Source organism: Podarcis cretensis (assembly GCF_951804945.1).
Source record: "Podarcis cretensis genome assembly, chromosome: 11".
NCBI lineage: Eukaryota > Metazoa > Chordata > Lepidosauria > Squamata > Lacertidae > Podarcis > Podarcis cretensis.
Window position 1 is genome coordinate 55,561,348 of NC_137180.1, and position 17,409 is coordinate 55,578,756.

General features: G+C 47.3%; 1 protein-coding gene across 3 annotated transcripts in view; it reads left to right on the forward strand.

Annotated features, from left to right (window-relative positions):
• MYO5B (myosin VB) overlaps positions 1 to 17,409 on the forward strand; it is a 320,955-nt gene that overhangs the window by 219,629 nt on the left and 83,917 nt on the right. For all 3 annotated transcript variants that reach the window (XM_079994667.1, XM_079994668.1, XM_079994669.1), the window contains exon 17: positions 1,220 to 1,306. In XM_079994667.1, coding sequence (XP_079850793.1) covers positions 1,220 to 1,306 — 87 coding nt within the window. The remainder of the gene's footprint in view (positions 1 to 1,219; positions 1,307 to 17,409) is intronic.

Genomic DNA, 17,409 nt, shown 5'->3' on the forward strand with positions numbered 1-17,409 from the left:
TGAAGGTGAAATCTGCTTAGTGTCAGGGGCAGGAAACTGTTTTGTTTTTTTCCAACCAGAGGGCAAGGTTCCCTCATAGACCATGTTCTCCTTATGCTAGAGGAGGGTGAGGGCAAAAAATAAGCAAAAATTGGTGGGGCAGCAGATGTACACCAGGGGACGTTCCAGGTACACAAAAACCAGAGGATGCTATATCACCACCTAATACCGCATCTCTCCATCCTTCAACCTGGCATGCAGTAAGCATTGTTACAGTTCAGGGACACATCCCAGCTAGTCAAAAGCATTTTCCCTTCACTTCTGTGCCCCTGACCCACCCTCCACCCCCAAAATGCATAGGCCAATTAGGGAAGTTGCCTGGGGAGAGGGAGTGGAGTTTGGGGAGAGTCCCAAAGGCCAGATTGAGAGGGCTCTCAGCCCACATCAGAAGCTCCCCTTGCCCTTGCAGAATGTGATTAAGAATGCTTTAGTGTTTACAAATCCAGAAATGGTTTGCTAGATCCTCATAGCGATTAATTTCTTGCAGTGCGCTAAATTTCTCTATTTCCACCCCACTTTCGGTTACGGTTTAAATTTTAGTGAATGTTGAAGTACTCCTAGGGAAGTCGTAGAATCATAGATTTGGGAGGATCCTCTAGCCCAACTCCCTGCAATGCCGGAATCTCATAGAATCATAGAATCATAGATTTGGAAGAGACCACAAGGGCCATCGAGTCCAACCCCCTGCCAAGCAGGAAACACCATCAGAGCACTCCTGACATATGGTTGTCAAGCCTCTGCTTAAAGACCTCCAAAGAAGGAGACTCCACCACACTCCTTGGCAGCAAATTCCACTGTCGAACAGCTCTTACTCTCAGGAAGTTCTTCCTAATGTTTAGGTGGAATCTTCTTTCTTGTAGTTTGGAACCATTGCTCCGTGTCCGCTTCTCTGGAGCAGCAGAAAACAACCTCTCTCCCTCCTCTATCTCTACTGAAGCATCCATGGCAGATGGCAACCCAAGCCCTGCTTAAAAGGAGAAGCCTTATCTGTATGAAACCTTCTCTGGTTGGGCAAATTTCTGTACTCATTCCATCAAGAAAGCACTTATACAGTTGACTCAGAGATACTACGCTGCTTGGCATTGTTAACAGTTGCGCTGCCTGAAAAAAACTGCTGTTAGGGCTTTTAGATGTATTGCACTGCCACATTCATAGTTGCTATAAATTTGTTTCTTTGCAGCTTTGATCCAAAGAGAGCAGTCCAGCAGCTGAGAGCCTGTGGCGTCTTGGAGACCATCCGCATCAGTGCAGCTGGCTACCCGTCCAGGTACCATATCTCTGAAACTCTCTTCCGCTGTGTTGTTTTTAGTGTGTGTGTATTGAAATTAGCAAACACAAAAGCAGAATAGAATAAGGGGATAGGTAGAAGGTAGCCAGGTTGGTTTGTAGCAGATCAGCAAGGATACCTGTCTTCTAGTTATTTACCGTATTTTTCACTCTATAGGACGCACTTTTTCCCCTCCAAAAATTGAGGGGAAATGTGTGTGCGTCCTATGGAGCGAATGCAGGCTCCTTGGCTTCAGCGATAGCAACGCTAAGCCTCCGAAGCGCAGAGGGAGCGCTCCCTCCGCGCTCCGGAGGCTTTCCGTTGCTTTCGCTGAAGCCTGGAGAGTGAGAGGGGTCGGTGTGCACCGACCCCTCTCACTCTCCAGGCATCAGGGATAGCTGCCTGAAGGCCTTCGGAGTGCAGCACAAGTTCCCGCTGCGTTCTGGAGGCTTCAGGTTCCTTTCACTGAAGCCAGGAGAGTCTTGCTCTCCCGGCTTCAGCAAAAGGAACCCAAAGCCTGAGGAGCGCAGCGGGAACTTGCGCTGCGCTCGGAAGGCTTCAGGGATAGCCGCACGCAGCCCCTCCGGCAGGGAGAGGCTGCACGCGGCTATGGCTTCTTTAGCCCTGCGCAGCCTCTCCTGGCAAGGAGAGGTTGCGCGGGGTGAAAGAGGAAGCCAAAACAGCAAGCGGGATCCACCACGCTCACTGCCTTGGCTTGTGCCATAGCCGCGTGCAACCCCTCCTGCAGGGAGAGGTTGCATGCAGCCTGTACACTGCTCTTTGGGGCTGGGGGGGAAATAAGATTTTTTTTCTTGATTTCCCCCTTTAAAAACTAGGTGAGCCCTATGGTCCAGTGCGCCCTATGGAGCGAAAAATACGGTAACCATGGCAGCAGCAAGATGACTCCCCCTACGCCATCTCCCTGAATTGTTCTTGGGGATAGGAGTAACCAAGAGTGGGGTTTTGTACAGAAAGACTATAAGCTCATTTCAGCATTGATTCTATTTTTAAAAAAATAAACAGCACCCAACTTCCACAACACCCTCGGAGGGGGAAAAATAATTTCAAGGAGAAATCCCAGCAGTAACTATTTTTTTCCGGCTACAACATAGCGGTGGCCTCTTTTAACAACCCACGCTCCATAAAATTTCAAGTGACAAGTCTGTAAGTGAATTAAAGATTGGCCAGTCACCTGGTGTTCTGCCACATGGCATGTTTAGCATCATCGTCTTTAAGCCAGTCCCCCAAACTGTCTTGTGCTAATGTAGTTTGCAACGATTGGCTTACAGATAAAGCAAGGATAGAGACAGGTTTGTGTTTGGAATTTGCACCACATTTTGGGGAGCTTGGAGTTACAAAAGAAACATTTTGGGGCTTGGTGAAATTTTGCACATCCCAGGTATAAATCAAGAGATAACGGTGACAAGGGCAAGTCATCTTTTGAGGGTGGGAGTGCATCTGGCTTCACCGCTGAGCAGTTTTTGTGTTTTACTATCGGCATAATGATGAGCTTTATCATCTGCAGCAATGGGATTATAAACGTAAGGCTACTGTAATGGCGAGTCCTCATGCCACTCTCCTCCCCCCCCCCCTTACTTCTGCCTCAGAATGTAAATGTGCATTAGCAACAAGAAGGGGCGAATGCAGAGTGTTCTCTATGGGTCCCCAGACAGGCATACAGTTCGGCCAAACTTCCCTCATCTCATTGTATCTCATTATACGCTCTTCCTAGTGACATTCCGTGTGTTGACATTCTGGGCTGCTTTTCCTCCTTACTCTTGAAAAGAGCACCTCTGCCACAGCCACTGTCCTGAGTTTATAACAATATCTGGACTTTCAGGGGATTCAATTGTGCAAACCTTTAAACTGCTTTTTGAAACCCATTTATTTTCGGCCACCTTCTCCGTTTTTATTCTGGCCCTTTGACAGTTTGGATATACAGTATATATATTTTAGGACCCGTTCTACTTGTGATTGGGATTTGTTTTAAACTGTTTTAAATACCATATTTTACATTGCCATAACCTGCCCTTCTGGTGAAGGGTGGGTACTAAATATGATGAGGATTACGAAGGTGATGATGATAACAACAACAACTATCATTGTTAGAAAAATTATCTGGTCCTCTGTCTGCAGGAATTTTATATATTAATCTTCTTTCTTTGCAAGTGGTACCCTGCCCCATTACAGGTGTTAATACACTAATCTCAGCAATTATTCCCATTCTTCTACAGTGAAAGGCTAAAGGTGTGTCTACTTAACATTAAGCTCTAATTCATACTGGCTATAATGTCCGCATCTCCTTGCCATTCACCACTTAGCCTTCAGCTCTGTCATTAGCTGAGTGCCCACCATGCCGTCGCATAGCAGTTAGCAGCCTGAGATAAAAAGCAGGAAGGTGTGTCGTGAGGTTTCTTCTTCGTCTGCCTAGACCAGCCTCGTTTAATCTGCATTTCATAAGGAATTCCAGACATTACTGCTGAGCTAGCAAACTGGAAGGCTGTTAATCGTACATAGTCCACACAAATAAACCATCACGATAAAAGTTCAGTGGAGCTTTAATAGAGAATTATACTTTCCCCCTGTTATTTGGGGTTTTATTCATATTTTTTTTACAGCCTTTCCATTACTAAGCCCTCCCAAAAGCCATGAAAGACATGCATATAATATTTATGGCAGCCTGTCGAAAGAGACTTGATGGGCCTAGGAATGTAAGAATCCATTTAATCGCCAGGGCAGTCTTCCTATATGCGCCTGTCAGGGGTTCAGGAGCAGAAGCACAGGGAAGAGGGGAGATGGAGAGCGAAGGGGAAGAATCTGAGGGCAGCGTAGGAGAAGATGACAGTGGCCCGAGAGATTCCATGAGCCTCTCCAGCGAATCGGAAGATTCACAGAAGGGGGCGCCGGTGGCCAGGGCAAGGGGGGTCCCAAGGGGGACACCCCAGAAGCAAGGGGCCAGCGGGGACTCCCAGAGCAGCAGTTGGAAATCAGGACCAGCTTCCCCACCAGAGCATAGTGGGGGGGAAGAGTCACAGGTATCGGGAGTAGCGTCTCCCCCAGCAGGGAGAGGAGAGGAGTCAGGGCTGACCACGCTTCCATCGGAGAGTCAGACAATGGAGGGGAGGTCAGATCCGGCCAGTATCTCGGAAGAGGGAAGCAGTGACAGAAGTAGTGTAACGGTCAGGAGGAAGGTCACTGGGTTGGCGCGAGAGGCAAGTTCAAATGTACAGGAGCGTGGGACAGCAGAGAATGAGGATTGGGAACCGGGTCCTAAAGCCCGCCGGAGGCAGGGGGAGGAGCTAAGCGACTCAGCGTCAGAGGAGTCCAGAAAGGGGAATGCCCCAGCGGGCAGGAGGACCCAGAGGAGAAGAGAGCAGCGGAAAAGGTGGAGCAGGGCTAGGATCTTAAACTGGTGTAAGAGGGGAGGAGATTCAGACGGGACTTCGCCGATCTAGGGTTTAAGATGTAGGGCTGCGCGCTGCGGCTTTGAAATGGAAATTGAACTTCAATAAAGACTTTTGTACATTACGACAGCCTAGCGTTGGTCCTCTGTGAGCTGGGACCTAGAGGCAGCTCTGACAGCGCCAATTTACTTTGAAGCAAGGCCAATATGGTGTAGTGGTTAAGAGTGGTGGACTCGTAATCTGGGGAACCGGGTTCGCGTCTCCGCTCCTCCATATGCAGCTGCTGGGTCACCTAGGGCTAGTCACACTTCTTTGAAGTCTCTCAGCCTCACTCACCTCACAGAGTGTTTGTTGTGGGGGAGGAAGGGAAAGGAGAATGTGAGCCACTTTGAGACTCCTTAAAGGGAGTGAAAGGTGGGATATCAAATCCAAACTCTTCTTCTTCTTCTTCTTCTTCTTCTTGGTGACCCTGGGCCAGTTTACACCATCTGCAGATCCTAGTGGTGACAGCTTTTTCCTGGAATGCACAATTCCAGGCTGCAGGTGAAGGGTTGCCTGTTTTAAGGCTCTGCTGTCGCAGAAACCTCCCCACATACAAGTGGATCACAAGCTCCTGTCGTTTGGGCTTAGCAGCACTTTCTGAAACACAGCCCTTCCCTTCTCCAAGGTTTGCTCTTCTCTGAATTTTGCAGTTCTCCAGCCAAGTGATATGTGCAGGAATGCATGCAACAGGGCAAATTGTGCATATAAATGCATACGTTACTGTGAATAATATTAAAAAGCATTACAGCTGGTGGAAATATTGTCACGCAAAAAAGTGCAGATTACTGAAATTTGCATACAAATATATGTACGGTGGGACACAGGTGGCGCTGTGGGTTAAACCACAGAGCCTAGGACTTGCCGATCAGAAGGTTGGTGGTTCGAATCCCCATGACGGGGTGAGCTCCCGTTGCTCGGTCCCTGCTCCTGCCAACCTAGCAGTTCAAAAGCATGTCAAAGTGCAAGTAGATAAATAGGTACCACTCCGGTGGGAAGGTAAACGGCGTTTCCGTGCGCTGCTCTGGTTCTCCAGACGCAGCTTAGTCATGCTGGCCACATGACTTGATCATGGATGGAGGACTTGACCTGGCATGTGTAACAGAGACTTGGTTGGATGAAGCAGATGGGCCTGTCCTTGCCGCTGCTTGTCCACCAGGTTTCTCTTACGCACAGCAACCCAGGTCATGTGGGCGGGGAGGGGGGGTTGCAGTGATTTTTAGAAAGTCATTAGTTTGCACCAGGCGTCCTATTGGGAAGACCCAGTTTTCTGAGTGCATGTTCTGGAAGTTGGGCAATAGGGGCAGTACAGGATTCCTTTTGGTGTACCGACCTCCCCGCTGCACCAAGGATTCCCTGCCCGAGCTGCTTCAGGTCGTGGCGGATGTTCTCCTGGAGACACCTAGCTTGGTCGTCCTAGGGGATTTTAACATCCATGCCGACACGACCTTACAAGGGGCTGCTCGGGACTTCGTGGAAAGCATGGCCTCCATGGGGCTGTCCCTGAATAAGTCTGGCCCAACCCATAGTCGCGGACATGCCTTGGACCTGGTGTTTACCTCTATGGATGTTGGTGATCTGACACTAAGTAAAAGCGAAACGAAAGAAGTGCCATGGTCAGATCACTTCCGGGTGCAACTGGACTTCTCTGCGACCCATCCCCTCTGCAGGGAGGTGGGACCAATTCGGATGGTCCGCCCCCACCACTTAATGGATCCAAATGGTTTCCAGAGAGTGGTAGGGGATGCTTTATCCCATGTTGATGGCCTTTCAGCCGATTCCCTGGTGGCCCGCTGGAATGTGGAGTTAACCAGGGCTATTGACTGTTTGGCTCCGAAGCGCCCTCTCCGATTGCATGGAGCCCGGACAGCCCCATGGTTTTCCACGGATCTGAGGGCAATGAAACAATCGTTGAGACGGCTAGAGCGCCGGTGGCGGATAACTCATTCCGAATCTGACCGGACACAGGTTAGAGCTCAACGTCGAGCCTACCAAGTGGCGATAGCGACGGCGAAGAAGAATTTCTTCACCGCCTCTATTGCATCTGCAGAAAACAGCAGCAGGAGACTTTTTCAGGTGGTTCACAATTTAGTGGAACCACCTGCAACATCGGGGCCCAGTACGGGCCACATGTTCTCCTGCAATGATTTTGCAAAGTTTTTTGCAGATAAAATCGCTCAGATTCGGGAAGAAGTAGACTCCACCGTGGGAGCAGGGCCGGGGCGGGAGAGTGCTAGAGTTCTGTCTAGTCAAGTTGAGTGGGATCAATTCCAATCTGTTACCTCCGAGGATGTGGACAGGCTGCTTGGACGAGTGAAGCCAACCACCTGTCTCCTGGATCCTTGCCCATCCTGGCTTATAAAAGCTAGCCGGGAAGGACTGGGCGATGGGCTTCGTGGGGTGGTGAATGCTTCCCTCCGTGAGGGAGCCTTCCCAGACCCGCTGAAAGAGGCGGTTATTAAACCGCTTCTTAAAAAACCATCTTTAGATGCGGCCACGATGGCCAACTATCGCCCAGTTTCAAATCTTCCATTCTTGGGCAAGGTGATTGAGCGAGCGGTGGCCGAACAACTCCAGGCACGCCTGGAAGAAGCGGACCATTTGGATCCCTTTCAGTCGGGATTCAGGCCTCATCATGGGACTGAAACTGCCTTGGTCGCACTGGTTGATGATCTTCGGCGGGCTAGGGACAAAGGTGAGAGCTGTTTCCTAGTTCTGCTGGATCTCTCAGCGGCGTTTGATACCATCGACCATAACATCCTTCTGGACCGTCTTGAGGGGCTGGGAGCTAGGGGCACTGTCATACACTGGTTCCGCTCCTTCCTCCTGGGCCGTGTTCAGAAAGTGGTGGTGGGGGATGAGTGTTCAGACCCCTGGGCTCTCACTTGTGGGGTGCCTCAGGGTTCTGTCCTCTCCCCCATGCTTTTCAACATTTACATGCAGCCGCTGGGAGAGATCATCAGGAGGTTTGGGCTGGGTGTTCATCAGTATGCGGATGATACCCAGCTCTACCTCTCTTTTAAATCAGAACCAGTGAAGGCGGTGGAGGTCCTGTGTGAGTGTCTGGAGGCGGTTGGAGGATGGATGGCGGCTAACAGATTGAGGTTGAATCCTGACAAGACAGAAGTACTGTTTTTGGGGGACAGGAGGCGGGCAGGTGTGGAGAATTCCCTGGTCCTGAATGGGGTAACTGTGCCCCTGAAGGACCAGGTGCGCAGCCTGGGAGTCATTTTGGACTCACAGCTGTCCATGGAGGCACAGATCAAATCTGTGTCCAGGGCAGCTGTTTACCAGCTCCATCTGGTACGTAGGCTGAGACCCTATCTGCCTGTGGACTGTCTCGCCAGAGTGGTGCATGCTCTGGTTATCTCCCGCTTGGACTACTGCAATGCACTCTACGTGGGGCTACCTTTGAAGGTGACTCGGAAACTACAACTAATCCAGAATGCGGCAGCTAGACTGGTGACTGGGGGCGGCCGCCGAGACCATATAACACCGGTCTTGAAAGACCTACATTGGCTCCCAGTACGTTTCCGAGCACAATTCAAAGTGTTGGTGCTGACCTTTAAAGCCCTAAACGACCTCGGTCCAGTATACCTGAAGGAGCGTCTCCACCCCCATCATTCTGCCCGGACGCTGAGGTCTAGTGCCGAGGGCCTTCTGGCGGTTCCCTCATTGCGAGAAGTAAAGCTACAGGGAACCAGGCAGAGGGCCTTCTCGGTAGTGGCGCCCGCCCTGTGGAACACCCTTCCAGCAGATGTCAAAGCGATTAACAACTACCTGACATTCAGAAGACACCTTAAGGCAGCCCTGTTCAGGGAAGTTTTTAACGTGTGATATTTTATTGTATTTTTGCTTTCTATGGAAGCCGCCCAGAGCGGCTGGGGAGGCCCAGCCAGATGGGCGGGGTATAAATAATAAATTATTATTATTATTATTATGACCCAGAAGCTGTACGCCGGCTCCCTCGGCCAATAAAGCAAGTTGAGCGCCGCAGCACCAGATTCGGCCACTACTGGACCTAATGGTCGGGGTCCCTTTACCTTTACCTATTCCTATATGTACAGTAGGAGAAATTCGCAGTAAAATGCTGGTGAATCTTCACAGGGCATTTAAAAAAACAAACAAAAAACAACAACCCTCAAACCGCTGCGGAAAAAGAGAAACCGAAAGAAACCAACACTGACAGAATCACCTGCCCCTAATTGCAAATTTGTGTGTGTGTTTATTATGTATTTCTCAGTTCACCTGGCTATTGATTAAGAATTAGTGCATAGTGACAGACGGCCAATAAATAAACGCTGTAAGATGTCTGCAGCTTCAGGTCCCTTCTGGACATCTGAAGGCAGCCCTCTTTAGGGAAGCTTTTAATGTTTGATGCATTACTGTATTTTAATATTTTGTTGGAAGCCGCCCAGAGTGGCTGGGGAAGCCCAGCCAGGTGGGCGGGGTATAAATAATAAATTATTATTATTATTATTATTATTATTTGAAACCAATGCTGAAAAATGCTCCTCTGCATTTCTGGGCACCTTAAGGTCACGGCGTAAGACAAGGGTCTAACAGACAACCAGGATACTTTGAAGTCCCTCCTGGGCAAGTGGCTGAGCCACCTGCAGCTGCCTGTACATGTTTCTATGTATAGGATACCATGTACTTCAACATGGCTGGTTTCAGTGTGTCTGCATTGCATTGGTGAAGGAGTAATTACCGTTTCAGTTGTTCCTCACTGAAATATTGAGAGTTCAGGATCACCTTGCAATCCCTTGACAAAGCTGCTGCAAAGTTTCTTGTTCCCTTTGTGTTCCCTTTGTGTAATTGAGAGAGCAGTTTTTTAATCATTCCTGATTTCAGAGAGCACTGGCAGAACAGCAGTGGCATAGCATGGGTTGTCAGCACCCAGGGCAAGGCAAGTAATTTGCGCCCCCTAACCCATGGATTTGCGCCCCCTAACCCATGGATTTGCGCCCCCTAACCCTAACCCCCAGATGTTGCGCCCGGTGCGGCCGGCCCCCCCTGCACCCCCCACGCTATGCCACTGCAGAACAGGAACCTTCAAAACTATAAACACTGCAAAACTGGATACGCTTAGTCGTGGGTTTTTTGTGCCATGAAATACTAGATTTCTGCATAAATGTGATAGAGACTAAAAATGCATAATTCAGTTTGAAGCGCTGCTCAGGAGCAGAGGGGTGTGTTCGTTATTAGAATGTACCATGATGAATGCACCATCACAAAGAAATGGACAGTGTATCGATCACAGCCTTTTTTGTTTAAAGCAAGGAACACTGTCTCTTACTTCTTGAAAACCATTTTGAATCAATTTATCTTCGTTCTAGAAGTCCTGGCTACACTTGAAAGGTAATCTTTAGAAACCATGAACTTGAATAGTTGAACTCCTCACCTATCACTCACAAGCTTCCTTTTGTGCGAACACTTTCGCTTTAAGATCAATGAGTCAATGCACAGCTGTTGCAGAAGGGTTAGTCATAAGAACAGAAGAGTTATCCTTCCTAGACCAGACCAGTGTTCCTAGTTCTGAGGAACCAGACACAATCTGGGAAGCTTATCAGCCCAGTGTCAAAATGATGATCTTCCTACCCATCTGTCTCCAGAGGTATACTATGTGTATGGCAAGTGAAACCTGCAACAAAATGTTGCAGTATAGAATGCTCCTGTTTAGGGTTCTGACCAGCCTTGCCCTTTACTTGGATACTCCATTCCAGTGGTTCCCAAACTTATTTTTTTGCACAGACTGCTTGAAAATGGCTGGTTGTCTTTGTGGACCCTAGAATGATTTAAAAAAAAAAAAAATTAACTGGCCAATCACATCAAATTAAATCACATCATATAAATTCCGAATTACAAAGCCAAATTTTTAAATTTTGTTGGGGGAACCCATACTTCAAGATCCAAAGGGGAATTCAGATCATCTTCTTATTACTGCATTAATGTCCAAATCAGTCCCAATCAGTCCAAACAAAGTTCATAATTCTATCCAGTCTTATCTTGGTGTTGCCACATCATATCTTGTTCGTATAATTTCTCTTTTTCCTTTACGATCTCTTCTGTTAGTCTCCTTAAGCCGATAGCAAGTGTAATAATCCTGTGTGGATTTCCCGTTCCTTCACTAAGTCCAGATGGTTTCCATATATCTCCTTCGTAGATAACATCACTTTATCCATCGTAAATTTTGGCATTTGTCGCTCTTAAGTCCCACCGAGGAGTTGATTCACGATATGTAAACAACTCTATTTCTCTCTTTCTCCTCCCAGACCCAAGAGCTCCCACAATGCCTCACAAAATGGCGAACGGCATTTTTTGGACCCTAGAATGATTTTTATGCCTGTTTTAGCAGTTGTAGTGCCCTTTGCTTCTTTTATTTCTTATCTTGCATTCCATAGAATTCAAACTTTGTTGTTTTTATTTAAATTTGTATACTGCCCTATACAATCTCAGGGCTGTCCATGGGATAAAACAATGATTTAAAAATACAGAATACATACCGTATTTTTCGCCCTATAGGACGCACTGGCCCATAGGACGCACCCAATTTTTTTGGGGGGGGGGAATAAAGAAAAAAAAATCCCCCCCCCCAGCCGTGGGGGAAATCCGAGCTTTTAAAAATGCACCTACCATAGTTTTTAGAGGAGAAAAGGATATCTGCCTGAAGCGCGGGGCGCTCTGCTTCAGCACGTCCCGCGCTCTGGGCAGCAGGCTGCTATCCGCAGCCTAGGGAGCCCTGCGGGAACTCCCACGGGCTCCCCAGGCTTGCTGATAGCTTCCTGAAGCCTGGAGAGTGAGAGGGGTCGGTGCGCACTGACCCCTCTCGCTCTCCAAGCTTCAGCGAAAGCCTGCATTCGCCCCATAGGACGCACACAGATTTCCCCTTCATTTTTGGAGGGGAAAAAGTGCGTCCTATAGGGCGAAAAATACGGTAATCGGGGAAAAAACAATAACCTAGTAACCCCCCCAACACATTTTAAAAGGGCATTGAATACAAGATAAGAAATAAACAAAACAATAAAGTTACATTTAAGATCAATATGAATGTTCAATGCAGACATGCCTGAATGAAGCTTGAAGGCCGCTTGGTGCTCCATGAACCAGTTTGGAAATCTGTGCTCCATTCCTTTTCTCCCCTTGCCCCCCAACCCCTCCCCCCCAAACAAAACCAGTCTGTCAACATTCTGTGGTCCTTATTGGAACTGCTCTCCTTCCCCTCCCAAGCCTACAAAGTTGTTTTATTCTTCTGTCAATTGATGGTTCCTCCAGTCCTGCAGAAACCTTCCCCTTGTGCATAGATAGAAAGGTCTGTTTTGTCTAGGAGTGCCTTCAGTCAACATTTTGTGGGAGAGAGTCAAGCACGGAGAGTAAAGCACAACACCAGAACTTTAAATACGCACAGTTAAAGTGAATTAAAGTGCTCTGTAGCCCTAACATATGGTAGGTCTGGGAAGCCTCCAGATGCTGCTAAACTACAACTCCCATCACCTCCAGCAAGCATGGCCATTGGGCAGGGATGATGGGAGTTGTAGTTCACCAACATCTGGATGGCTCAAGGTTCCCACCCTTTCACCTATTGAATCATTTTTAATGCCTTTTGTGGTTTGGAAAGTGATGAAGAATGTACCGAAAAGAATGGGATGAAGGAATAATGACATATAACAAGAAGACGTTGTTTTGTTTTGTTTTGTTTTGTTTTGTTTTGTCTTGTCTTGTCTTGTTTTGTTTTTTAAAAGCCTACCATAAACAAATCAAGGTGAGCACAGGATCATATGATCCCCCTCTGAACTAATTGGAGCAAATACTCAGGAAAGGTCTGATATGGTCTAAGCACTGCCTAAGCTTTGTGCAAGCAAATCAGCACAAATGCCGAATAGCCAGGTCGTCTGGAGCAGCCGTAAATAAAGGTCCTGTTCTGAAAATGAGTTTGCTGTTAGTGTACGGGATAGCCATTGTTCAGTCCATCAATCAATATTTTTTCTAATCCTTTTTTTAAAAGTCACATACTCTCAGCGGCCATCACCCTCGTGCTTTGTGGCAGTGAATTTTGTCAAGTATGTGCTAAATGAAGTTACTTCCTCCTGTCAGGCCTGAATCTGCTGCTAATCCGTTTCATTGAGTGAATCGATGTCAGCTGGCAGAAGTTGCACTCAGAGCCACTGTTCTTCCCAGGAAAGCAATGCACAGTATAAAGATTTAGTATCTAGATATACTTTAGGTATTTGAGGTAAAGGGGGAGGAGGCTGGAGTCATCACAGAAATGCTCAATAAACATTTGCTTATGGTTTGGCCTTAACAGAATACAAGGCAATTTTCTCAGCCTAGTTTTCTCTCTCTCTCTCTCTCTCTCTCTCTCTCTCTCTCTCTCTCTCTCTGTGTGTGTGTGTGTGTGTCTTGTACTTCCCCTTCCATCCTCATTTTTCCCCCTCTGACTTGGGATTGCTGTTTGTAACTCTCTGCTGCTACACGACAGAAGCAGGAGCTGCTCATTTCATCTCCTTGGATGGGTTTGGAACCATTTATTTGCCCAAATTTATTTCCAACTTTTCATTTCCACATTGTTTGACACAATTAAGTTTATTTCCCCCTGGAAGGAAGCTTGCGACTGTTACACTCCGCTCCCACCTCTCTAAGCATTGTGGACTTTTCTCAAGCTTTCTTCTTTTGACTAAGAAGTTCAGAGACATTTGAGATGGCAAGTGGGTTAAACTGGGTTAATTCTTGCCTATTCAGTGTGTGTGTGTTTGTGGAAGGTGTGGGGGAATGAAATGCACCATACAGTCTTGGGGAAGTGCAGCTAAAGAGGGAATGGGTTAATTTTGGACAAGTATAAAACCCAGATGAGCTGTGAGTACCATTTCGTATGGATCCTCTGTTCCAAAAATTTTGAGAGCTGTTTTTAGAGCTGTGCTGAAAGTTTTAAAAAGGAGCTTTCCTCATATTGAATTTGACAGGCTGCAGGGGCTCGCCTTTTCCTTGCAGTTCCCTCCTGCTTCTACAGTGAGGGGGAAAAAGTATTTGATCCCCTGCTAAATGACCAGTCCATAATTTTAATGGTAGGTTTATTGTAGCTGAGAGAGACAGAATAACAACAGGAAAAACCCCAGAAACCCAGAAGACAAAAGTCAGAGACTGATGTGCGTTATAATGAGTGAAATAAGTATTTGATCCCCTATCAACCAGCCAGATGTCAGACTACCTGGTATATTCACTGTATGTAACGAGCTGAGATTAGAAGCACCTGCTGTAAAGGAGAGGTCTTACCTGTAATCCAAGTCTTTACAGGTGTGTGCAAACCTGGTGGCCAACTACAAGAAACGTCTGGCCTCTGTAACTGCCAACAAGGGTTTTGCCACCAAGTACTAAGTCAGCTTTTGCAAAGGGGTCAAATATTTATTTCACTCATTATAATGCGCATCAGTCTCTGACTCTCTTTTGTCTTCTGGGGATTTTCCTGTTGTTATTTTGTCTCTCACAGCTACAATAAGCCAAAATTATGGACTGGTCATTTCTTTGTCAGAGGGCAAACGGGCAAATTTAGCAGGGGATCAAATACTTTCCCCTCTCACTGTATTACTGCTGGCACTGCCACAATCATGATCTCTGCTGCAGGTGGCTGGCTACCTTTCGCCTTGTCTTTCAGCTGCCTTCCTCTACATGCATAAGACACCAGAGTATAACATGGAAGGAGGTAACAATGCCTTCCTCCTTGAAATGGAATAAATGGAAGGAACTAGGATGGGGGGCAAGGGACGCGGGTGGCACTGTGGGTTAAACCACAGAGCCTAGGACTTGCCGATCAGAAGGTCGGCGGTTCGAATCCCCGCGACAGGGTGAGCTCCCATTGCTCGGTCCCTGCTCCTGCCAACTTAGCAATTTGAAAGCACATCAAATTGCAAGTAGATAAATAGGTACCACTCTGGCGGGAAGGTAAACGGCGTTTCCGTGCACTGCTCTGGTTCACCAGAAGCAGCTTAGTCATGCTGGCCACATGACCTGGAAGCTGTACGCCGGCTCCCTCGGCCAGTAAAGCGAGATGAGCGCCGCAACCCCAGAGTCGGCCACGACTGAACCTAATGGTCAGGGGTCCCTTTACCTTTACCTTTACCTAGGGTGGGGGGCACAAAATCCAGCACATAGCAATTAAGGGGGAAGACTGAATGCTGCCACCAGTAACTGGGGTGAACTCTTGCTCCTATTTGCATTGCCCTCCTGCCCCCTTGCCAAGATTTCCATACCGCCAAAGATCGGGGCAATGTACAACTATACAACATAAAACACCATTTAAAACAATGAAAACAACCATTAAAGTGACTGGCTAACCCATTTAAACAGCGGCAAAGCTCTGTCGGCATTAAAATGCATTCAAGAGATGCCTGACAGTCAAAAGCAAGAATGCCTGCCAAATCTCTGCTGGAAGAGTGTTCCAAAGAATGGGACCAGTGACACTAAATGCCCACTAAATTCTAGCTGAGGCTAGTTGGGCCTCTGTAATATGGGGGTCAACTAATATCACTCCTGCAGATGATCTGGGAGATAAAGGCTCCAGGAGTCCTTAAGGAATCCAGAACCCTAATTGCCCAACACAAGCACCTTGAACAAGACTCAGTAGCATATATGGGCAGCTCATGCAAATGTTTTAGCAGAGGCGTCATACATGCCGCTGAGCATCTCCTCCCATCGTTCTGCACCAGCTGCAATAGGAACATGGTTCATACCTGGTCAAACTTTTTGTTTGATTTGCTGCGACTCTCCAAGGTCTCAAATAGTGGTCTTTCCCATCTCCTGCTATCTAGTCCTTCTAGCAGCAGATGGCCAAGGATTGAACCTGGGTCCTTCTACATGCCAAGCAGGTGTCCTGCCACTGAACATCAGTCCTTCCCAAGGAGGCTGCAAGTGTCTGAAAGGCAAGAGGTTGTGAGAAGGCACCTGGGACCTTCTGCATGCAGTGCTTATGCCCTATGACTGAGCTGTGTCCCCATTCCTTTGAGTGGGCCAGTTAACGCCATCATTTCCCCAGTACAGGAGCAGCAGTGGTCTGTACTTATCAGTGCACATTTGTGTGACTGAATGGGGAAGAGAACTAGGATATAGACAGACACTTCGAGTAGTAATTTGCACAACAACATGTGACACAGAGACAGAACCAATCACGAGAAAGATGCAATAAACCAGGCCCATTATGTGAAGCTATAATTCAGTAACCAACTGCCTACATAGTTTGGCTTCAGTGGGGGCTGGGGGAGTTTTAAACCTTTGTTAGCTAGGCACATAGCTCTAGTGCCTCTGGGTCTATTCTAGGTAGAAGATCTGCAGCTTTGTGTCTAGCTAATGGCCAAATAAATTCCCCTGATGAAGACGGCTGAAACAAGTTGGGAATTGCTTTGCAAATTTACTGTTTATCGATGCTTGCCTCTTGCATCTTTCCAGGGCTGTATATATTGAGTGCTTGAAAACTCGGGAACGCTAGAAGTAGCTGAATTAGATATTTGGCATTGTGTGGAAGGCTTTAGCTCCTTGTCATACCGTCTTGCCCATTTTGCTCAGCTGGCGATGTAAAGTAGCAAAAAATTGGCAGAATAAATTGCGAGAAATTCTGCACATTTGCAAAATTACGCAGGTTGCAGAATTCAACTTTTTCGGTGCAAAGTTTGGAATGCCATGCCATCGAGAGTTTGGAAACCTTTTGGCCTCTGTGCCACAGAAATGCATAAAAAACTCCTCCCCCCCCCCCCCCGTATTCCCAACACATATTTTTTTAAGTGCACTAGTTGGCTGTGCAAATAGCTGGTGTTGATGATAAACCTCAGCCTTTTATAGCCTATAAAATAGTGTTTCCCCCCCCCCCCTAGCCTTTCTCTAAACATATTATCACAAATATCCATGATGGCTCGCCTGCCTTTACTGGTTCCAAGCTCACCTCATCCAATATATATAACCTCATCTAGCCAGGAGCGGTTGGGATTGTCACATGAATGTTCCAGACTTCTCACTCATGCCTCTTCCGTTCATCTGAGCTGTCTGTCGGATGCTGCAGCCTTGTACCAGTTTGGTATAAAAATCACAGCTGCTAAACTTTTACAGACATTGCACATACATAATTGAAATGTTTTCCACTGGCACCCCTCTCTGCAGACTGATTTTTTCATAATGTGCCTTACGCTGCCTTGTGGTCCCTTCTAGGAAAACAGGGTCCATAGATCACCAAGCTTTATTTATCTTTATATAGAGGGGGATTTGTTTTTTTTTTAGGCTTGGACATTGCAAGAGTCTTAGACATTGTAAAAAGTTTGATGTGTTCTGTGCCGACTGCCACAGTAATATGCAAGAGCCGGTTCCCAACATTCCGTCACACCTTAGCGTGACCAAAAATATGTGAACTGGCTTACAGTGCATAGATTTTAAAAAACAACAACTGCAGACATTGTGGGGGTTGGTGCAAGTCTGCTCACAGAGCTCTGTGACTTAGCTTGGAAAATGGACTAGCCCAGGGTAGTCATTGTCATGCCTTCCAGATGCTGTGGGACTCCCAATTCCTATCAGCCCCAAATAGCATGGAGAACAGTCAGGGATGGTGGGAGTTGGAGTCCATCAACATCAGGAGAGCACCAGATTGCCTACTTGTGGACTAGCCAGTAAAGCTGCTGCAGTTGG